General features: G+C 45.5%; 1 protein-coding gene across 16 annotated transcripts in view; it reads left to right on the top strand.

Annotated features, from left to right (window-relative positions):
- The window catches only part of ELAVL4 (ELAV like RNA binding protein 4), a 139,968-nt gene that overhangs the window by 111,805 nt on the left and 4,135 nt on the right, over positions 1 to 24,028 (top strand). For all 16 annotated transcript variants that reach the window (XM_070248050.1, XM_070248032.1, XM_023630234.2 and 13 more), the window contains 4 exons: positions 3,259 to 3,362; positions 19,236 to 19,389; positions 21,041 to 21,266; positions 22,874 to 22,912. In XM_070248050.1, coding sequence (XP_070104151.1) covers positions 3,259 to 3,362; positions 19,236 to 19,389; positions 21,041 to 21,266; positions 22,874 to 22,912 — 523 coding nt within the window. The remainder of the gene's footprint in view (positions 1 to 3,258; positions 3,363 to 19,235; positions 19,390 to 21,040; positions 21,267 to 22,873; positions 22,913 to 24,028) is intronic.

Here is a 24,028-nt window from a genome sequence, read left to right as displayed (position 1 = left end):
CTCCTCCTACAATGGCAAGAAGCACATGAAGAAGCCTGTTCGTGAACTAGGCTAACCACAGGTCATTTCATCGTGCTGCCAGTTTATCTCTTATCTTTCAATTCACAGGCAAGTCGTCCTGCTTCTGTCCTCCTCTTTTCAATGCAGTGTTCTGTTTTAGAGTTTGCAGTTCATTATTTTATATCAAGGAGAATCGCCATTCTTTTTTCCCCTTCCTTTCTGAAATGATATTCATCTGGTTTTTAGTTTTCCCCAAAGCACCCTCATTCTTGATGTTAAATGCAGTCTCTCTCTAAACGCAGAGCGGATGAGGCTAATACAGTTGTGCTAATTGCAGTCAGGTGCTAAGGTGATGGTGGGTTTGGGGCTGATACATGCGCGGGGAGGTATGACACATCTTGCCGGACAGGAGTCCTTTCCTTCCCTTGACCTTCAGAACCTTCCTAGGACCTGAGTGTTTTCCTTCCTCCTGAAGGAAAAGTCTAAAACAAAGATAAAATATAGAATGTAAAAATCATACCCACTGAATTTATTTTTTGTTGTTAGTACCATTGAGTCAAATCTGACTCCTGGAGACCTGAGTACAGCAAAGTGGAACCGTTCCCCGTCTTTTTGTTCCATCCTTTCACCTTCCAGTGCTGTATCAGGCAATGCTCCACTGCTATTCATGGGGTTTGCATGGCCACTTTTTTTGGAAGTGTGTAGCCTGATCCTTCTTACTAGTCTCTTTTACCCTGGAAGCTCCGCTGAGACCTGTCCACCATGGATGACACCGCTGGTATTTGAAATACCACTGGCATAGCTTTCAGCATCACAGCAACATGCAGCCACAGGATGACAACCAACAGACGGGTGATGTTCCCTAACTGGAAACACACCCGGGCCGTGGTGGTGAGAACACTGAAGCTTAACCACTAGACCACCAGGGCTGCTATAAATATGTGAATAATTAGAAAGAAAGATAGTTTACCAGGGAACATGCACCACTAGTAGGCGCAATAAATTCTTCCACATGTATTCCATCATTGTGATGAATCATGAACTATTTGGATTTAGGTCCAGTGTTTGCAGTTAAGTAGTAAGTGTTTTGTCTATATTTTTTCACATTTCATTTTAATTTTACACAAATCATATTTAGCCTGATAGACTGACTATTTGACCCGTTCCTAGAACTCATCCATAAGCTTTATCATTGAGATTATTGCTTTAAAAATGCCCTTTAAAAAGCAGCTCAACTTGGTACATGACTGTTTAAAAGAAATAATTGTAAGAGTATTTTAGAAGTTTCATGGTTTCGGGTCTTACATTCAAGTCTTTAATCTGTAAGAATATTTTAGTACAGCAATTTTTAAGGCCTCTCTCATATACCAGGTAAATAGGACTAATAAATTTGCATAATGAAAATGGATTTAATTAGGAGGGCTTAGTTAGGCTTGATGAGGTGGAGCCAAATTTTGGATAAATGATATTTTTAAACCAATGAAATTAGTCTCTTATATTTTTGGATTTGCAAATGTTTCTTGGAACATGTGGCAGGGTCTTGTAATTCACACACACCTCTCTCTCTCACTCTTACTCTCCTGCATACACACACACACACCCCCGACTCACACACCACACATGCACAGTGACCTGCAATGAGAAGGGTCCCAGCACCTGGAATATGCTCAACATTCTCTCCTTCTTCAGTTACTAAGTCTGGCTGGTGAAAGGCATATCTGGCCAAATTTGCCCCTGTCTTTCCTATTCTTACCCTGTTATTCCAAAACACAAAGGAATGTCTTAATGGAAAATATTACCATTTGGGGTTTCTCATTTTGAGGACAAAAATGCAATTGTTTCCTCATGATTCTCCTTGCTTCCATCCTGTAAAGGATAGCAAAGTCACCCATTTTCTGATCCAGAACCCAACTTGTTTTCCCAGGTTCCCTCCTACAACCAGCACAAACACAGACATTTACCAGCAAAACAGAAGCTGTTGGAAAGATTTTTTGGCTGCTGAAATGGGCTCCTGTCACCAGGACATGGCAGGCTTTTTGCTGTATTATCTCCCAGCCCTGGCCCCGGTATTCCAAAGAGAGCTTTATGTAATCACTCCTCCCTGACATGTGATGTCCTGTCATTTTCCTCCCCTTCGGCTCTGCTGCCGCCCACAAATCAATAACATTGCCTGGGAAGTTCAAGCTGGTTTTGCAGCCACCCTAAGCTCTGTGTTTCTTAAAGGGTATGTCAGAAAATGTAAAGTTTCCTAATGATATTTCTGGCTGATGACACATGGCAGAGCTGATGGACTATTTATAATCAGTGGCACGATCGCAAGCACATTATTTTTATTTCACTTAGGGGGGAGCCCTGTCACTTGCTACCTCTCTTTGCAGACAAGTTGATGCCATCTCCACCTAAAGTAGCTAAATTCTCTTTGCAGAATATGTTTGCACTCTCCCCTTTCTGTCAGGAGCTCCCCGGTTCTTTCCAGTGGAACCCCCTCCCTTTTTTGTGTTGTTCTGGGCTGGGGGGATGATAAGGGCAACAAATCGTTTGTAGCAACTGCTTTAAATTCTAGCCATGGCTTCACTATAACCATCTCCAGGTGTGGCTGCTCAGATCCTGCTACATTCCTCCTAGTGTGGGCATGGCTGGCATGACCGCATGACCAGGGCAACAGACACAGCCACTGCATCGAGTGATCGCCCCAGTTTAACAGGACTGAGCATAGCGTGGCTGTCTTTTGTTGAGCAGCTACTATGTTCTAGGCAATGTCCTTGATCAGCATTTTATATACAATATCTCCTTAACCCTCCCAGACCTGTCTTTGGCAAGTGCTGTTATCTCCAGAGGAGAAATGTGGGGAAAATGCAGGAGATGAAATGACCTTGCTCCAAAGTCACACAGCTGATAGGGAAAGCCTAGACTCCAGTTCAGATCTCTTCCAACAAACCACACCTGCTCCCTTTCCACTATCCTGTGCTGCCTCTTCCAGATTAAGTGGACACTTGTGTATATATGGTGTGGATGTGCAGGGGCACTTACCCATTGCCAGCTAGGGCAGCTCCTGTGAGTTTAAAGGCTGACCAGAGTAAGAGATGGAAGAACTGGAAACTTCTCATCCTGGGGGTAAATTCTGGCGTGAAAGGAACCGTACGCTAGAAGAGGGTTTGACACACTGCAATGGGAAGTGTTACCTCTATAAAGATACTGAGCACTCTCTCTCTCTCTCTCTCTCTCCCCCTCCCCCCCTTTTAAAAAATGTTTCCACAGGACAGAGTTTAGGGTATGGATTCGTTAACTATATTGATCCAAAGGATGCAGAGAAAGCCATCAACACTTTAAATGGACTCAGACTCCAGACCAAAACCATAAAGGTAAGAGGTGATATGCTGGCTCCTGATTCAGAAGGCCTTCGTTAAATTTCATCTCTTTGATCTAATAAATCCAGGCTATGAGGGAGCTGGAAGTGGTGTTCTTTATTCAAAAGACATTTACCTTCCTCTGTACTCAGCAGGGGACGCAGAGCATTACAGAAGAGTGAGGTGAGGGCTGAGTAGAGGGAAGGGACCACAAGCTGTGGGACCTCCAATCCAGAGGGCAGATGGGGTGTCAGGGATGACTGCCCCACCAAAAATGCCTGTGAGCCCGAGTCTGCAAAGATGCCCAGAACTGAACCACAGGAGGAAAATGAGGCAGGGAACCTGTTCCAGACAGAGGGCAGAGCACATGCAAAGCTGTGAAAATGTACATAAACCTTATGAGTGGGGAACAGCATATAGAAGAATATGGCCTAAGTTTGGGTGGGGAGGTGATGAAAAGATGAGGATGGGAGGTGGGCAGAGGCCTGTGTGCCAGGCCAAGCCGCTTGGCTTTACCTAAGGGCTGAGAGAAGCTTCCTAACCGAGACTCAAAAGGAAAAAATGAGTTATAAATAAACACACTAGTGTAATAGGGACGGGTACTATAAAATTGATGGGAGCTTAGTAAAGGAATGACAGAAAAAGTAACATTCTAGCAATCCAAAAATAATAGACCAGTAGATAATATCTTAGGAGGGGTTGTTTTAAGTTGAAAAGGAAAAACAGTTACCCAGAGCCTGCTCCTCCAGACAGAGGTTTCTGGGGCTGGATTGTCACTCCCTCGGTTCAGACTTCACCTTGTGGAGATCCTTTAGGAGGCAGTGCTGTTTGCTTCAAGGTCCCCCTCTGAGAGCCAGTGGTGGTCTCCTGGACGGAGCCTGCCTCAGCCTCCCTTCCCTTTCTTCCTCCACCTCCAGGCAGCGTCCTGTTTCGGGGCAGCTGCCAGCCGATTAATGAGTCCCATCCTTCATAGCCTATTAAACCACAAGGAGGTGTCTCCTGGGTACCCTTATCCTCACAACAGCAGGTCTGACGCAAAGTAGGACAAAAGAGAAACCTCTCCCAGAATGGAAATCTATAGATGGTACCAGCTCTCAGCGTCTGAAAGCAAAACCAAAACTTTTTAGTTCAACAGAGCTACTTTTCCAACATCCAGACTGACAGAGGAGACTGCTGGTGTAAGATAATCTTAGCTGGGAGGTAATCAAAACAAAAACAAAACAGAACCTTCTCTTTTTGGGAATATATTTTGTGATTGCCTTTCTTTCCTTCTTTCCCTCTTTCTTTCCCTCCTCCTTTCCTTTCTTCCTTCCTTCCTTCCCTCCCTTCTTCCTTCCTTCCCTTCTTCCTTCCTTCCTTCCTTCCTTTCTTGTCTCTTTCTTTCCCTCCCTCCCATCCTTTCAAGGAGCTTTACTTTTGCAACTGAGTTTAGCTTATTTCTGAAAATGATTGCTTCCCTGATCTCATAGAATCGGTTGTACACAAAGACCCCAAAATGGGCTTGATTCAGCTTGCCTCAGTCTCAGCTTAGAATCAATCCCTATGAATTCTCTAAGGGGGAAATAAATGAGAGTTGTTTAATTATGGGGTAGTCCTCTGAGAGGCAGGAGGATTAATTTCTTTCAAAGGAAAAACATACCTGTTTTCATGCTTTACTTAAAGACGGGATGCGCATGTCACCCAACTCTGATGAGGCCACACCAGGTTGAGAGCTGTATTTGTGGGTTTGATTGATTTTTCTGAGCTAGTCAATTCAGCATTAGAATGTCAGATATGTACTCTTCCCTTGATGGACACCGTGACCTTGAACTGAGAAAGGTACTTTTCTTTCCTCTACAGTTTTCTTGAAAATCAAACCTCCCCAAGAGCTTAGGATCAAATCATCAGCCATCCATTCTGCTTTTTTTTAAAGTGTTCCATGAAGCCGTTGGGATTTCCCAAAAGACTGAGTGGACCTGGCTTTTCTGATCTCAGAATGCACCCCCTGGCCCTTCATGCCATCAGTGCTTGTCTAAGTGGATCTTAGAGACAAGGAACATTGATTATTTTCTTTATGTGAAGAGCCAGTCTGCCTCCTTCTCATCTCTGTATCCCTTTCCCCACACCCTCACCCACCCTGTGCTCACCCTGTGTCAAAATGCTGCCGACACATTTGCACCCGGCTTCTGAGGCACTGTAGGATTCAAAATGCATGATGCCACAGCTGAATCAATAATTTCCATTCTCTACTACAAATGAAAATTTAATGTGCAAACCTGGGGATTTCAGCCCTTTCATTAAAACAGTTTATTTGCCATACTAAAAATTAAGTTTGAGTGATAGGTTCCTTTATTAACTTTTCTTCCCTTTCCTAAAGGGACACAGTGTTTAAGGTAAAAATCATATTAAAGAGGAGAAAAAAGCAAACCCTTTTTGTGTGCTGTTAATAGTCTCATCATTTATTAATTTTTTAAAATTGCTTTTCTGCCTTTCAGGCCGCTATTTACTTCTTCTGCTTCAGTTTGCTTTGATAAGTGACATGAGATTTATCTCTTTGCTCTGACTCCCTTGAAAGAATAGATAACTTGCCTATCTGGAAAAAACAAGTATCTTCTTTGGAAGCATGCGTTACAGAGATCTCCTCGGAGCCATCCAGTAGATGTTTGCAGACTTTGGTCAAGTTTGTCCCTCCTCTTTACATTTCTGGAGTACTTCATGCAAAACACACGACTTTAAATGTAGTACACTCATAGATGCAAGCAAAGCAAGGGTTAATTCCTAAGCTTTGAAGGTTAATGATTAACAGTTAGATCCAGGGATAGTTCTGGAAAGCCTTGAGGGAGTCGCAGAGACTGTAGTGACCTGGAGAGCAGTAAAAAGCGCAGCTATTCTTCAGCTGCTGCTGATTGTTTAAGCCGAGATTGTTGCCAGATCTTCCAGTTATTCAATAGTAACCGAAATCTAGATTTTTTTATGCCAAATCTCCCAATTTTTAAAGATTGGAAACCAACTCAAAAAATTTTAAAGCCTTATGTAGGAACGCCAAACAAAACTTAATAGTCACCCTGTAAACAAGCAGTTTGCAACCTCTGAACTCAAATTTACATCCACAAACGCTCTTTTGTCTATTGAACGTGAATGCTTCATTACTGGGCTCCTAGCTGAAGGTGCCCATGAATGATGGTTTCTATTGACAGATACTCATTTCCCCTTTATTAAGGGGTATGTAGTGTGACTGTGTGCGAATACTGAGGGCATGTGGAGGGCAAGGCCAGGCCTCTGTCCTCAAGAAGAATACAATCTTGGTATAGACACAGCATCAAAGCAGAGAAGGAGCATGATCCGTTAGGTAAGCACCTGTGAGTGGTGTGGATGACTGCAGAGAACTTGCCTGTCTGGAAAAAGCAAGTATCTTCTTTGGAAGCATGCATTACAAAAATCTCCTCAGAACCCCCTAGCACATGTTTGTGAACACGTGACTGCAGAGGAGTTGTTCTTTGGATTCTAATTTCTTTAGTGGGAGGAAGTGGCCAGGTTCCCACCCCTCTTGGAGATCAGGCTCAGAGATGAAGTGACTTGTCCAAAGGCACACAAGTGGCCAGCACTTGAGCTGAGTTAGCATCCAAAGGTCCTGTGAAGGATTCTGCCAGAAGAAGAGCTGCATAATATGTGAGCATGAACTTGAAAAGAAATAAAAATAATAATAATTGAAAATAGTAATGCTACTTTATATTGAATATTTACTCTGCGTCCAGCAGTATTCTAACCCTTTACAGGCTTGATAGCGTTTAATCCCTGAAACATCCCTCGGGCTATATGCTCTGCACACTTCGGCTCTAACCTCAAAATAGCCCTGTAAGAAGGTGCTATTCTCTCCTTTATACAAATGAGGAAACTGAGGCCCAAAGAGGTTAGAGACTTACCCAGCATCACACAGTTGGTAAGTGAGATTTGGAGTAAGAAAAACCTGTTTTAAAAATAACTCTGGCAGTAGTAGGTCGTAAGTGTTAGAATGTCACACTGCCTCTTTGCTCAGCAGCACGTGCATTCTGTGAGAGTGTGTAGGTGTGTATTTGGCTCTGCACACACATGGGTTACACTCCATGGGAAGGAGATCTAAAAAGCAAACGAATGAATTGTGTGGCTCCTCCAGGTTCTTCAGTAAACAGACTTGTGATTCAGGGCTTCTGCCATCAACCTGGGACAGACCTGATTTCAGATGGTTTTTCCTCAGACCCCTGCTTTCCAGGTTCTGGGCTGAGTCCTGGAATTTAGGTGCCTCAGAGATGGCAGTGCTCTGGAGATCCCATCCATGTGTCTCAGAGAGGCATGGGGTATGGAGCAAGGGCTTACGCTCTCTAGCCTGCCAGAGCAGCCTGGCTCCCCAATTGGGAAACTGGGTCTTTTCTCAGTATTTCAGCACTGAACCCAGTGGAGATGATTTGTTCTTCTTAGGGCTTCCCCCCAACATGTGTCTCCAACAGAGATCACTTTAGACTCTGGGAAGCATTGGGGGAAATGGCTGTGGATTCTGGAAATAGATTCCTGGTACTCTTTGACCCCACACCGGATGCCTGTCCCAGTCCTGAACCTCTCCATGAGTCTGAGAGAGCAGCTTCTGAATTTACACTGTAATTCCAGCCTCTTGCTAAAAAGCAGTCCGTTTGAATTCAGTTGCATTGGTTCAGCTCTTTGTCACATTAATTAGGAACAAAGAAAATTAGATAGTTCTGTAGTCCCTTCAAAAGAGGGATATGTTTACCAAAGGTTTGAATTGATGTTCAAGTTACACTGAGAACCTTCAGTAAACAGTGATTCTAAATGGAATGTGAGGATTTGGAATCACTCCTACTAAACTTTTCAGAGGAGTGGACACCTGTTTGGGTTTTAACCTGAGTTTGAGGAGCAGGATTAGAGAAACGTTCGCTGCTCTCCCTCCAGAAGCTCCTATCTCACGGGGGTCACAGACATGCAAAGGACCAACTCTAACGCAGTGAGCTGGGGATGGTCATGGAGCTGCAGGGGTTCCCATTTGATTTGGGGTAGGGGGATGGGGAGTAGGAAGCTGTGCAAAGTTTGAGCGGGAGAGGGATCTGCTCAAAGTCCCAAGAAGGTTCATCTGGCAACGGTGTGTCATTTGGAGTGTTTGGTGAATGAAACCAGTGACTTACAGGCTGCTGTGGTAGGTTTTTATCAGCCTTAGACATTGGTTTTCATAGCTCTATTAGGTGCTTTTTAAACTCATTTTAAAAGGCCTGCTTATTTATAAATAATTTGGAAAATACATTATCGTATAATGAAGGCAATATCAGACATTCCCAACTCAGTGCCTTTAGCATTTTTAAATATTTCCTTGCTTGTCTCATTGCATTACATGTTTACAAAAGATTTTGTGTCTTGTCTTTTTCTAATAATTTCGTTAAGCAATTACTCACATTATAAAGATATGACATTAAAAAAACATTCCCAGAGCACAGCTGTTGTGCAAACTGGAGGTGTGAGTGTTTTCAGGACTAGGTCGGGGATGAGGGGACAAAAAGACTGCTTCTGCCACTCCAAGTGAACCCAGGAGGCTTGGCACTCAGTCCGGAAAGGAGGTGAGAGAAGAAGAAAAAGCTTTATCATGAGGCAGCAGCCCAGTTCCGGAGGGAGCAGGACTAGAGAAGGGGAAGATGTGCATGAGCGAAGGCTTTTCAGAAGGGAAAAACCTCCCTTCGCCGGGCAGGAGGATGAACTCCTTCATCCCACCCGTCTGTGCTGTCATGCTGCTTAGCCATTTCTCCATTTTCGCTTTATTCTTCCAATAGCACTGCCTGTGCCTCCAGGGGATCTTTCCACACTTAAGTTTTGCGGGTTCCAGTTTGCCCCTCCCGCTGCTTTCTCTCTCCAGGGGTCATCAGGGAGTTGTGCCTCCCTCCGCCTGGATCCACCTGCCTTGCTAAAGGCCTCCATTCCGCTGAGGCATCTTTTCTTTGCACTCGGCATAAGCAATTATTTCTCCTATCACTGCTCTTAGTGCTTCCCGGAGAGTTAGCAGCTCATTTTTTTGCTGACAGATACCACCCAACCCAGAAATGATAGACTGCCTCCCTCAGTCTTGTTAATAATAAAAAGGCATTTTTCTGTCCTCCCCCGTGTGGCTATAGTCAGAGCCGCTGTGGGAGTGCTTCCCTGCCAAGGTCAGCAGGGGCGGCTGGATCACTGAATCCCCAAGGAGCCAAGAGAGGGCACATGGCAACACCAGTGGAAACTGGAGACCCATCCACCCCAGTTGTACCGGGCTGCTCTTTCTCTCCTGAGAGAGAGGCTGTTTGGCTGCTCTGCTTCCCAGTGCCCTGTTAACTTCCTTTCAGTGAATAATTTCAGATACGGGTGTAGGAGTTTGAGAGATGGAAATACAGTTCCCCTGCTCTCTCTGCCCAGTGAGGTTGATATGATCCCAGTATTTTAAAGGTCGTCCACAGTGTCCTGTGTCTGCATTACAAAAGAGAATTAGACAGGTACAGATTGGGAAGACACCTAGGTTTTCAGAAGTGTGTGGAAAGGGGCTTGGGGGTTTTGGCTGTCTACAAGTATAAAAGAAGCCAACAGTTGATGTGAGCGCTTAAAAAAAAAAACAAGCTCAGTACACCTTGGATGTGTTAGGAGAGTTGTGGACTCCAATTCACAGGAAATAGTGGTCCTTTCTTGTCCACTCTGGTCAACCCATCCCTAGTGTCTTGCATCCCATTCTCAGCTCTGTGTTTTAAAAAGACCTGACACTCTATAGGCTGTCCAGAGGCAAATGAGGAAGGTGGCAAAGATGGTGCTACAGTCATATATTCACCCCACAGTGGTTACTTCTCTATTCTCTAGGAAAAAATAGTCTACGGTTACTCTGAAGCTCAATCCTATATTTCAGTAATCTGCAAAGAGAAGCTATGCAGCTGTCAGGGTAGAACATTTGCCTTGGGTGGTAGTGAGTCCCTGATTATCACAGACATCAAGTGGAGTCATTAGGGATGATGTAGAAGGGATTCCTATACCAGACTGCAGTCTGACAAAACGATCCTAAAGGCCCCTTCTAGTTCTGAGATGCTGTAACTTTGTGTTGTTTCTGAGCCTTGAGCTGTTCTGTCCAATACAGTAGCCATTAGCCACATATGGCTATCTATATTTGAATTTAAATTAATTAAAATTAAATAAAAAGATCAGATTCTAAGTTACACTAGGCAGGTTTGAAGTGCTCAGTAGCCACAGGTAGCTAGCGGCTACCATGATTGAACAGCACAGTTCTGGAACATTTTCATGATCCCAGAAAGTTGTCTTGGACAATGCTGGCCTAGAACATCAGTCGCCCAGGTGAATAAAGAATCACTTCTCCATGGTTATCATGAAGCTCCTGGGCAAATCAGTTGGTCTATCAAAGATCATAGAGCCACATCCCTCTTCCCTTCCCCCTGATGTCCATTCAAAGGAGCTCTGAGTTAAGATGGAGAATCAAGTCCCAGCTCTGTCAAAAACTACTAGGGTGACCTTGGGCAGCTTACTTTTCTGGACTTACTTTCTCAACTGCAGAATGGTTCCTTCCAACTCTAACAGTCTAACTAATAAAATATTATAGCATGATCTTTCCAGCTCGGTAACTTTCCAGGAAAAGTAGCCATTTGTGCCAAGCACACAGCTTTTATTTCACTGTCCACGTTAGCCTGGTATAGTGGAACGATCCCAGAATTTGGAGTCATATCCAGCTTTGTCTTAGTTTGTTTGGCTCTGTGACCTTGGATAAGTACTTGACCTCACTGAGCCAGAGTTTGTCATCTGGAAAGTGGAACTAATAATATCTCACTTGTAGGTGATCATGGCTTATAGTGGGTTGGTCCAAGTAGTGCTTCCCAGAATGAGGATGACAGTGAACAAGATGACCCCTAAGGTGAAAATTCCATGAGGAAAGGGGGAGACTTTTTCCCATCTACATGTTTCAGAGTTGCATACGAAAGTACAGAATGAGTCTTACTAAGCCTCAGCCAGCATATGTAAAGGCTTTGTATGGTGGAAAGGAGTATGGAGCTTCCAGGCGGCCACGGTAATCTTATCAGTCTTTCATAAAGCAAGAGTCAGGAGTTGCAGTGTAGTGAGGAGACTGAGTATCTGAAACCCTGATCCCAAGACCAGCTCTTCCACTAACTGGGCCATGAAACCTTTAGGACGTCTTTCTCTTCTGGGGGCCACTAGACAGACAGTGAGATCCTCGTACTAAGTAAGCCCCCTCGAAAATTTTTAAACTTACTTTTTAAAAGAGGTTATAAGGCACATAAGTCTATCACCACACCATTTTTTTTTAAAGAAACATTTATCCAGCCTACTGTGTGCCAGATACTCTCACGATCTTCTTGGAACCTCTTCAACTCCATGATTCCCTCTAGCTCCTTCTCCACATCAGAGTCAGCTCCTGGGAAAGGAGCTAAAATCCATTGCATACAGTATATTATACATTTTCATTTCAATTCAGAGAGTATTTATTGAGCTCCTGCCCCACATAAGACTTTGAGACTAGATACCGCAGGGGGTCCACTGAGACCACCAGAGCGCTCAGGCTATTCTGGCAGATGAAGTATTAGCACAGATGGCTTTGATGGGAGGCAGGGTGTGATAGCTGCTGCCGTTGAAATGGCTATCATCTGCAGGATCCAAGGAGAGGGCAGTCATTTGTGCCTGGACCTCATGGAGGAGGCAACATTCAGGCTGGGCCTGGCAGGATGCACAGGAGTTCATTTTGCCGTGATGGTGAACAAATAGCAAAAACAAAGACACAGAAGTAGAAACTTTAAGTGCATATTCAGAAAACTGACATTTTTTTGTGGGAACTGAGTCATAGGGGGCAGGAAGGGGTTAACAGGAGATAAGAAATTGGGTCAGATCCCAGAGGGCCTTGAATGCTCAGGGATGGGGTTTGAATTTTCATCACAAGGTGCTGGAGAACTTTTGAAGGTTTTGAGCAGGAAGAGGTGGCATGATCAGAAATCATTAGAAACGTTACTATCGGGTCTTGACCATAATTTAAAAAATTATCCTGTGTCAGGTGGTGGGTGGAGGAAGTATGAGGCGTAGGGCCTCGTAAGCAGACACCTGTCCTGCCTGTGGGCAGGGCTGCAGTCACAGGCACAGGGGAAGCCAATTCTCACAATCAAAGCTTTTGTTTCTAGGAGCCAGCTGGCTTCTTTCTTCTCTCCCTACTCCTGGAGGTGAGATCAGAGGTCCCTGGGAGGGTTTGCTCCTAGAATGCCCTGGCAGCACCAGAGTCTGTTCTCTGCTGCCACTTTCCTAGTCTTTTTGGAATGAGTGTCCCCCAGGGATCTGTATGCTTGGGGAGTTTGTGCTTACTCTGAGAGGAGGGTGTTACAACAGATTCCGGAAAATCTGCGGCCTGATCTGAAATGATCAGTCTCTGTGTGTGTCTCCTGCTAGATTAACATCCTTGCACATCAGGGACTGTTGTAGTCATGTCTGTGCCCCCAGTGTCCAGCATAAGGCCTAAGAACATAGCAGTCATATCAAAGCCGCTGTTCATTGAGCACTTACTGTGTGCCAGGCATGGTGCCTAGAAATCTTACATGCGTTAGCTTGTTTAACGCTCCAACAGCTCTGTTAAAAAGCTTCTAAACTATGTTATTCAAGTGATACGGCTCGGAAAGTTTAAGTAACTTACCCCAAGGGCACACAGCTAGTAAGTGGTTAGGATTTAAATCCACATCTCTCCAACCCCAAAGCCCTTGCTCTTAAAGTCTGTCTCCATTCCAGAATAGATGCTCAATTTCAGTTAAAGTAACATAAATGAGAACTTCTTCAGAGTGGCCTGTCTCAAAATACAGTTGCCTGGTGCTCTAGGTGGTCCCTGTCAGTGAGACCCACCAGATGAGCGGTAATGAGAACAGGAAGGATGCCCCTAGTGTGTGCAGCTAAAATACAAATAGGAGAAGGATCGAAGCTATGGGGAAACAGGTTTGAACTTAGTAGAAGGAAGAACTTTCCAGTAATCAGTGATGGTGTAGGATGTCTCACAAGGGAGTGAGCTTCCTCTCCTTGGAAATGTGTAAGGTGGGTGGCCAGCTGTCTTGGATCCTGTCCTGAACCTTTGAGGCCAATTCTAGCAAGAAGTTCTGTGAATCAGATTTCAAGGTGTGTCAAGGATAGTGTCACTTGTCACCTTTATTTCCACTTACCATGAACCGTAGTTGTAGAGATTAACAGTTTTGTGAATAGAATGCGTAGCTCGTGAAAACATCCAGTCAACGTAGAGATCCTTATTGTATTTCAAAAGGGCCCAACAAATGACACCCCTGTTTTCCACATCTAAGTTCTAAGTCAATTAACACATGAGACAAAAGAGGAAAGCGTATGGAATCCTAAGGTCATGTTCTTACTAATTAAGGCCCAGATGGATTCCATGGACACAATGGGCTTCCTAACATGGAACCCCATACTTTGACAGACTGACACACCCTGTCACAGATGCTCTGGACCCCACAGGCTTCCCCATATGAGAGCATAGCCTGCTCCCATAGAACTTAGAGCCTGGAACAGAAAGTGTGCTTCCGGCTGGCATCTGACTCCCAGAAGGGAGGAAGTAGGCAGCATCTGAGGCTCACATGACCATTGCCTTTCTTGAAGCCTATTCAGAGAGGCCACTCCATTTCCCCTGGAGAAGAGGGGGTGAGAGGGTACAAAGAGGCTTAGACTGGTACTCCAGGGGGCTCCCTCCACAAGGAAGGAAATGCTGGGAGTGGGTAGTGAGGCCCCCCTGTCAGGAGCAGCCCTGCATTGCACTCTTGCTTTGCTTACTTCCCTCGATGGACTGTGGGATCCTTAAGCAAAGACTCTCCCAGCACCCGGCACAGGGCCTGGCACACAGGAGGTGCTCAGGAAGGGGGTGAATGAGTGAACACTCATCTTCTAACGCTAGTGTTTTCCTAAAGGAGCACCTTGCAGGACAGAGGAAGATGGCTTTCCTCTCATCTTACCCTCCTCATAACACCCGAGATTGTGCCTTTATCGTGTTTCCCAAGTCCTCTCCCTTTTCTGTACCATGGAGGGTCAGACAAAGGGCACGGTGTTACTGGATAATTCAGGAAACATTTTTCCCCAGGCTGTGCTGTTCCTCCCACCCTGCTCTGGCCAAGCCCTGGCTGTGAACCGGTGAAGGAACCTGCGAGTGCTGTGGGAAGGGGCAGCCCCCAGCCCTTGTCTTGCCGCCCCTCTGTGAGGAATGACAATGCCTCCTTACCACCTTGGGAGAATTGCTGAGAGGAGCCTTGTGAAGTCACTTTGGAAAATAGAAAGTACTCTGTGGATGTGAAGCAGGGGAATCTGTAGGAATGTGCTGGAGGAAATTCATGGCAGTGAAGTGGTAAAGGATGACCCACATCCCACCAGGCTGGCGGGGGAGGACAGTGCCTCTGTAAGCGCTCACTGGAAGTGTTCCTGATGTGTGAGGTGTGGTAAAAGTAAAAGGTGTGTCCCAACAGGGGCTAAAGTCCCAGGCTGGCCCACAAAAGCCTGTATGACTCATCACATAATAGTATTTACTAAGTATCTACTAAATTCTAGGTATGTGCTAGACACATTAAATCTATTATCTCAGTTCTTTACAATAACCCATCAAAGGAGAATTTTCCCCTTTTTTACTAGTAAAGAAACTGAGACTTATCAAGATCAAATTACTTGCCCAATGTCCTGCAGCTGGTGAGTGATGGAGCTGGCCCTTGGTCAGGGCTCATAAGCTCCACGCGGTCCTGTCACTCTTGTGGGGGCAAAGGGTGGGGGTTTCTGTGAGCCTCCAGGGATGGGGAGGGATGGGGAGTTTGGAGGGACTGCAAATCTCCCATCAAGATCATTTGTAGGGGCCGGCCCAGTAGCGTAGCAGTTAAGTTTGCACATTCCGCTTCGGCAGCCTGGGGTTCACTGGTTCAGCTCCCGGGTGTGGACCTATGCACCGCTTGTCAAGCCATGCTGTGGCAGGCGTCCCACATATCAAGTAGAGGAAGATGGGCACATATGTTAGCTCAGGGCCAGTCTTCCTCAGCAAAAAGTGGAGGATTGGCGGCAGATGTTAGCTCAGGGCTAATCTCCCTCAAAAATAAAAACAGGATCATTTGTAAAGTCAGCTGTTCACCATCACCTGCCTTTGGGCCACTGTTACCCGGAAAGAAAGGAGTGGCCTTCACACTCCCAGCTCTTTCTGAGCTCCAGAGCAAGATCAGTGCTGGCCTAGAAATGCCAGACTTATCTTCACAGATTCTGGATAAATGAAGCAAGCAGGAGGATCCTGATTGAGGCTCGGGGTGCTGCCTCCTTCATTAGAAGCCCTGGGCTCTAGGCCACTGGCTCAGTAGGATTAACAAGCCAGCAATGGCTGACTCTCTGCAGGGGCTACAAGTCGGCAATTTTTTAGGAATATTTCAGCCTAACAAAGGGCCTGACACCTGTAGTCACTCAGGATTTAATAAATGTCTGAGTAAACTTGGAAAGTTCAGATACTGGGACAAGCATTTGAAACTGAATGTGGGAAGATCCTTTTTCTGTCATTTTTGCCCACTCTCACTTACAGGTTTCCTAGACAGGGTGCTAAGACAACAATAGACTTAAGGTTCCAAATAGAGGAGAAAAAGTTAGCAGGAATTAGGCTTGGTGAATGATCGAGGTGCGGTTCACCTTGGGGATTTGTCACTGCTCTGTGGCTGGGGTCCGTCACGGTAATTCTCTTTGGCTGAGCTTCTGCCTCTGTCAGAATTATCTTTTAGGGAAATGGTTTTGGTTCTGTCATTGACTTTCCAGCACCAGCTCCTTTTCCCTAGCAGATCTGTCCCGAGCCTGCTCCCCTCTGTACCCCAGCTCTGGCTGCCCCGAATTCATGGGAACCAAGGTCATTACTCTCCATTGTGCATTTATTGGGTGCCAGGCAGTCACTGCACTAAGCCCTTGACCTTCATCATCTCGTTTATCCTCACAACAAAGGAGGGCTGTCATCAGGCCACCATTCCCTGACCGACCACACACTGTCACGCCACCTGTCTCACTACGAGTCTCACCTCAGCTCTGTCTCCTTCCTGGCCCTTTAACCCTTAATTAAAAGGGAGATTAGTCTCCCCTTCTCTGCGTCCCAGCCCCACCAATATAGCCCTGGAATAGCATGCATCTTGTGGCATTGTGACGGTTGGTCCATATGTTACCATTCTTCCACTCAACTCATATTTATTGAGTACCTCCTATGTGTTGTCTCTTGCCCTCGTTGGACTTGGAAGTCCTTTATGGCAAGAGACCATGTCTTTTTCTTGCTTGTTGCATGTCCTCAGCATACAGGCTCATAGTAGCTCCTCAGGAAATGTTTGCTAAGAGAAGGCCTCTAAGTAGTGTCCAGTCCTAGAACAGTCTTCTTTCAGTCCCTCCAACCCCAAGCACTGGAAAACGGGAAACCTATCCCTTAACTCTCAGCTCAGTAGAGAAACACAGCTGTGATTCTGGATGCTTGACTCTCAGTGATCCCCCTAAGTGGAGGAACCCAAGCTGCAATTACTCCCAAAGATCCATTAATGCCCATGTCATTCATTATGATCTGTTGGTGTTCATTCATTCTTTCAGTGGGTATTGAGCACCCTATGGGTATCAGGTTCTGTGCTGGGAGCTGAGGCCACAGTGCTGAATAAGACACACACACACACATACACACACACACACACACACACACACACACACACACACACGCTGACCTCAAGGAGAGCAGCAGACTAGATAGAGAGATGGTAAATCAAGATCAGAACAGGTTAAGTATCATGGGTGCGGTTCATTGAAAGCACTGCTAGAGCGATTTTCAGGAGATAAGAACAGTGAAAGTGGTCTAGAGAAGGTGGCATTTGAGCTAAGCCTTAAAGGGGAATGGGATTAGGACCTGAGGAAGTAGGTGGAAAAATTTTCTCCATGAACAAAGGCATAGAGGAAGCGGGTGTGTTTTGGGGGAGCACAAAGGTCATTCAGATAATTAATTTGTCAGTAATTGGCAGGGGTGAGACAAGGGTGACCCTCATTACCATGGACATATCACTGTGATGTTTTTATTTCCCTCTCCCTCCCACTCCCTCTTCATGCCTAAAAAATAGTTCTGCTAGATAATAACCTGGAATACTGTCCCTTAAAGGACAGGGGTAGGAGAGCCTGTCCAGGCAGTCACATAGAGTTCTTGCTTCTTCAGCGCCCCCAGAATGCACACACAGGGACACACACCACCACCACCACCCCCATGTAAAGGCCCCTCTGCCTGTCAGCCATGTGCTGGGAAGGAGCCTACAGAGGCCACCCATGAGTTTCTGGAAGACGTAGTCACTGCAGGTGAGCTGCCTTGCTCCATCCGCAGGAGGAGGCCAGTGAGGCAAATTAGTCACATCATTTGATCTGTTGAGTCAACATCTATTTTTAGGTGTGGGACCCGTAAAGGGCCCTGGCATCTCTGTCATGGAAAGGGAGAGAGTGCCGTGAGGGAGGGGGCTGCTCATCCTTCATTCCTCTTTGCTAGATCCGCTGCTAGTCCCATCCTCAGACTCAAGGTCTGCTTTGCTGCTGGAGCTTCAGTTCTTAATGCCCAAGGTCCAGTTTAACATGTACAATTCCTTTTGCACACCTGCTTTTGTGTGTGCACAGTGCGCACCCACACACACACACACACTCTCACCCCTGTAGTCTTAGCGGTCTTGTGAATTGGTTATATAGATTCAATAAGACTCCCAACTGAAAAATGCTAAGGCATATAGGTCTCTTCCTGTCCAACATTGTCAGATGTGCGATGAAATGACTGTTTTCATCATCTATTCTGAGCCATAACTGCCCCAGAAATAGCTTTAGCAGGAAAGTGCTTTTGTTAGACTAGCTGTAAATTATATTTCAAATGTCTGATGTTGTTTTCTTAAAAAATAAATAAATAAGTAAATGAAAGTCTAAAATTAATGACTGCTGGGGTTTGCTTTGCTTATGTGTACTGCTACAGATTTGGCTCCTTGCAGATGGAATTTCAGATCTGTTTACACTTCTGTGTTAGCTTTTTGGGGGAAAAAAAAAGCAGTTGAGAGATCTGGGAGGACAAATTTACAAAGTCGAACTTATTATAACCATCATAACCATCGGTGAGGCTCGCTCCTCTCTCCCACTGCCCTCTCCCTCCCTTCATACTGCAGTGCCCTCATTTTGTTTATTGTGGTTTTATCTGCTCCGCCTCAAAGTTAGAAGGCAACTGGTTCTTGCAGATGTTATGACAAGGTCACATATCCCTTTTCGCAAGCAGATGTTCATTCAGCCCCATTTCACCAGCACTTTGTCATTCAGCGAGAGCAGACCCTGTGGGAGCAGATTGGAACGACACAAAGGATGGGACATAAAAAGTCTTGCAGAGAACCTGATCCCTTTTATGTGTTCAAGAACGGGATGGGGGTAGGGAAGGTGGCAAGGCGAGAAATCTGCAGAGCAGAATTTCATGGGGTTTTGTGGGTTTTTTTTTTTTTTGGTTTATTCAAAGATTATTATGTGTTGGATACAGTAAATCATCTATACACCCACATCCAGGAGGCAAATCTTCAGAACTCCATGTGTGGGTAGTTCTGCGTTTAACAGCTGCCATATTATAGTAGCTATTTTGTTCTGCACCTAGAGACCCTTATCTGTGTATTTGTTTTAAGTTCTCATCAACTCTCCTTTTGTTCCTCTATTGTTGTTCTCCTGGTTCTCATTACTATTACGAGAGTAGCTAAAATGCTGAACTACTGAGTTATTTAAACTGCCACCATGAGTTAGAACGATAGACGAGGGGCTGTCATCGTGGTTGTTGTCTCAGTCTCTACTCAGAGGGTGTTGCCTCTAATGGATTTAGCTCCTCTTGCCTTTTCCTAGGTCTCATATGCCCGTCCGAGCTCTGCCTCAATCAGGGATGCTAACCTCTACGTTAGCGGCCTTCCCAAAACCATGACCCAGAAGGAACTGGAGCAGCTGTTCTCGCAATATGGCCGTATCATCACCTCACGAATCCTGGTTGATCAAGTCACAGGTTAAGTGTTTTTTTGTCATTTCTTTCCTTGTGTCTCAGTGTCACCAGCCAGTGCCCTGTGACCCATAGGAGCAGTGGGATAATGGCTACTTAGGATAAAAGATATGGGTCATGAGTAGACAGATTTTGCCTTAGTAGAAAGACTTCTTATCAATCAACTGTCCAAATTTAAAATGGGCCATCTTGGAAGGTAGAAGATCTCCATCATGGGAATTGTTCCAGCAGCAGCTAAACTACTTGGCAGGGAACCCAAAAAGAGGATTCAGGTATCAGTTTGAGAGTGGGACTAAATGACCTTCAAAGTCTCTTTCAACCCTCAACCAAGTCACATTAATTTTATCTGTGACAAGAACCTGTCTGTATCGCTCTGGCTCCAACGATAGCATTACAGAGCTAGAGGGAGCCTCAGATTGCCTCATTTCACAAGTGAGGAAGCAGAGGTCCAAAGTGGGGGATCTGACTTCTGTGCGGCTCATTAGTAGCAGTGCAGGGATATGAACCCAGGATCTGGTACTGCGGTACTTTGTCCATAATAAGGAAAGGCAGCTACCATCTCTCAGTAAGAACCGTAAGGCTTCCCAGGTTGCATTTTTAATGACAGGATGTTTATACATATTCCAAATTTGATCCCAATTTAAAACACCCCCTGAGAGCAGTTCAGCACATGTTTATCCTTTGACTCATGCAACAAACCCTCACTGAAGCTGGCTCTGTCCCAGACATTGTGCAGAGGGACACTGGGACCAGGGATGAAGGAGGCACAGTCCTGCCCTTAGGTGAGTTCCTGCTAGGGGCTGTCCAGTGCACCACAGGGCTCGGAGACGGCGTGCTTTCCTGGTGGGGACTGTTGAGAAGGCTCCATCCAGGAGGTGGTGTTTGAACAGGGTTTTGGAGGATGGCTTGCAGTTATGTGGCAAGAAGGAGGGATAGAGCATTCTAGGTGATAGGATGTATCCTATAGAGTAGGTGGATAGGACATATCCTAAGGCATGGAGTCAAGGAAGAACAAACCTGTTCAAGGAGTATCTGCCAGTTCAGTATGGCCAGCACAAGGCTCAACAGGGGATTTGGGGCCAGATTGTCAGGGGCATTAAATGCCATGCCAAGAAGTCTGGACTTTATCTGTATGTAACAGGGAGCCACAGAATGGTTTGTTGTGGATGTTCTTTGTTTGTTATTCTGTGTTTAGGGGGAGGGTGGCAGTGAGAAACAGGTACCATGCACAAGGTAAAAAATTGAAAAGGTACAGAAAAGGTATAATGTGGTCAGAATTTGCTTTTCAAATAGATTACTTAATTGGCTAGGTGTGGAGGACATATTGGAGGACCAGAAACTGGACAGTGGGTGATCGGTTATAGCGACTAAAGGAAATTAAGGACTGAGCAGGGTGCTGGTGGAGGGGTGGAAGGGACAGATCTGAGAGATGTCTGTGTTCTATGGATCGGAGTCATCTGTGCAGAGCCATGATGGCCAAAATGCAGGCAGATACGTCTTGATGGGTGAGAGAGATTCAGGGAGCCAGACTCAGCCCTGGCCCCACAGGTGGGCTGACTCCCCACAGAAGGTCCATGGGGCCAAGCCTATCTCTTCCCAGAGATGTTTACCAATTTGGTTTGTTCACTCTTTATGAAGGTTCTTTTTCTTTCCCCAGGAGTGTCTAGAGGGGTGGGATTCATCCGGTTTGATAAGAGGATTGAGGCAGAAGAAGCCATCAAAGGGCTGAATGGCCAGAAGCCCAGCGGTGCTACGGAACCGATTACTGTGAAGTTTGCCAACAACCCCAGCCAGAAGTCCAGCCAGGCCCTGCTGTCCCAGCTCTACCAGTCCCCCAACAGGCGCTACCCCGGCCCACTTCACCACCAGGCTCAGAGGTTCAGGTAGGCATGCCCACGGGTGAAAGAGCCCTGCTACGTGAGTCCAGAGCTGGGTGAGGGCCGGGCGGGGAAGCCCACAGCCCTGAAGGATGGTGCAAGAGTAAGAACCTCTGCCCCCAGGAATCACTGTGCCTCAGTTTCCACTGCTGTCAAATGAGATGATTGGACCGAGTGCTCTTCCAAGCCTCCTTTTAACTTACCACTGTGACTGTGGTTTATACGTCAGATTCTTCGGTCAAAACAAAATTACTGCATTTAACCAAACAAGAAGGTTCAGTTTCAACAAGAGTTAATCACAGATAAGTGACCACATTCAGCAGCTTAGATTGAAGGCTGAGGCCGAGTGTTTAATAAGTAGACCAGGAGGCAGTCCTTGCCAGAGGGAGTGGTTTGGCCTGTCCTCCTCTTGCTTCTGCAGGTAACCCTCTTGGGTTGGGGGGGTTACTCTCTTTTGTGTTAACTTTATTCTGACTGTTAAGTTAGCAGACTCTGGGAAGACAAGGGAGAAGATTTTATCCAAGCCTTATTAGAGTTTCCTTCAGGTATCCAACCCCCAGGAGGCTTCTGGTGCAATAGAGCATTTCCCTTCTCCTGGGACATTTCTGAAAGGCAGGTTTCTCTCCATGAAGGCAGTCTGACCTTGACTGGCCTCTGTTGTGCAAGAGAGAATAAATTCTTGACCTACCCATAATAATTCTAAATAATTATTTTATTCCACCCACATCCCAACTTCCATTGAATGAAAGGGTTTTTCTCCTTTTCAAACATTACATAGGAAGATAGTAGACCTTTCCATCTGGCCACGTGAGGAGAAAAATCAGCCACTGCAGTGTCCTCCCATGCCCTGTGAATTTGAAATGGTTAATGGTTTCACAAAGAGTCCAAGTCATCTAATTTTTATTTTGTGTGAGAGCACATGCAGTATTTATGTAAAAAGGCTTTCCAGCAGGCTTTTAATGGTGGAAACTATGGTTACTACTGCCCCATGGTGTGAAGAGCTTGTCCCCAAGTAAGGTGCGGAGTGTGAGGGAGATTATAACATAATGGCAGTTTGCTGGGAGGTGCTTTCAGGTTGTAAATTGTAAGCTAATTTTTAAAGATCTTAACCCCCCCCAACCCCCCCAACCCCGCCCAAAAAGATGTGTGGTAAGAAGATTTAGGTAATGTAGCCAGGCTAAAAGAAAAGCTCCGTTCTGATATGCATCGCCTGTGCACGTGTCTCGTTAATCTGGAACAGAGACCTTTATTCACAAGTTTGATTACAATAAAAGGTGAACAACTTAAGAAGCTGTCCCTTTTTAACGATTTCACACACAATAGAAAACAAATCCACACAAATGTTCTGAGAGGTGGGGGGAGTGGAATTAATTCAGACCTTGAAAGAAAGGGAGATTCATTAGACACTTGCTTTAAACTCCAGCATTGACCTGAACATGAATCACTTTGGTTGGAGGCAGGGAAGGGGGAAACTACCAGTGGATGGACTCCTAGCATTGGGGAAAGTTGTTGAGCTTTTCTTCTTTGAAAATGGAGCATTCTTATTAATAGTTCCATTGAACGATCTTGCCATCTGTGAGGCATTAACCCAGAGACCCTCCTTCTCTTTGCAGGCTGGACAATTTGCTTAATATGGCCTATGGCGTAAAGAGGTAATTAAAACTCCACAGATTGCCAGATGTCCGTGTTGGCACAGACTGGGGCTAGAATTTTTTTTGTTAATTCACTAACTTTACTTTTTTTTTTTTTTAATTCTTCCTTTTTCTTCCACCAGCATGTCAAATTCTTAATTTTAATTTGAGACCTCAGTTGGTTTTGTTTCTTTTAGGGCACACAAAGTGTGTTTGTGTGTTTCACTTTTTCTTTTATTTGCAGGTGGGCTTCTCCTATGGTTCAGGTGCCACAGCTACCGAGCCCTTGATAAGCTGGTCCTCTGAACGGCTCCCCTAAGGGGGAGGCTCCGACTCTTTGCCAGCTGATTTTGCAAACTTGCAGAGCAACTGCTTTGCATTAGCAATGCCAAGATTCAGTTAAGAGGGCAGATTCCAGCAAATCAAAATTAGAACATTTTGCTAATCATGGTTGACAATCTTATGATTGTCAGTGGAAAAATTAGATTTTTGGACTACCAGCCCTGGCCAGAGCATGAATAAACACGTGGATGACCTTCTGACTCCCACCCCCAGCTCAGTGTGCATTTCAGGCACAGCCTGAGAACAAAGTGTATCTGTGTGCACCTAAACCAAGGGTTTCTTTTGTTACAGGTTTTATCAGTTATTATAAAGCTTCCCTTGCTTATATATGTATGTATGTTTTAAACTTGCTGTTTCTTTCATTTAAAGCCTTTTTGTGGGGTTGGGGCTCAAATAGAGTCAAGGTTTGGGGACTCTCTGAATGCAGTCACAAGGGTGTTCCGTACCTAGTCTGAAAGCTGAATCTCGGGAAGTTGAGTGCTTCATGTCACTGTGACCGTAAGATTCCCATATGTGCTTTTGATAAGCTCCACTGAGCAGCTAGGGACATAGCATCTCCATCATCCTGCTCAGTAGAGCTGCACACTTTAATTCCCCTTCCTACAGTCAAGGGAAAGAGATGTGGTCGTTAATAGCTGAGTCACACTCCCTGTATGAGGCAGTTCTTTCACCACTTGGCCATGCATGGTAAGTATCCCGACTCTGGAAACTGCCACGCAGTAGAGGAAGTCAGCTGACTGCAGGCTTCACTATCAGAGCGCCAGCCTCTCGAATCTCTATCCCGGCACCAGTGAG

Source organism: Equus caballus, chromosome 2 (genome assembly GCF_041296265.1).
Source record: "Equus caballus isolate H_3958 breed thoroughbred chromosome 2, TB-T2T, whole genome shotgun sequence".
Lineage (NCBI taxonomy): Eukaryota > Metazoa > Chordata > Mammalia > Perissodactyla > Equidae > Equus > Equus caballus.
The sequence above is the reverse complement of the archived record's forward strand: the minus strand, read 5'-3'. Positions and strand labels throughout refer to the sequence as shown.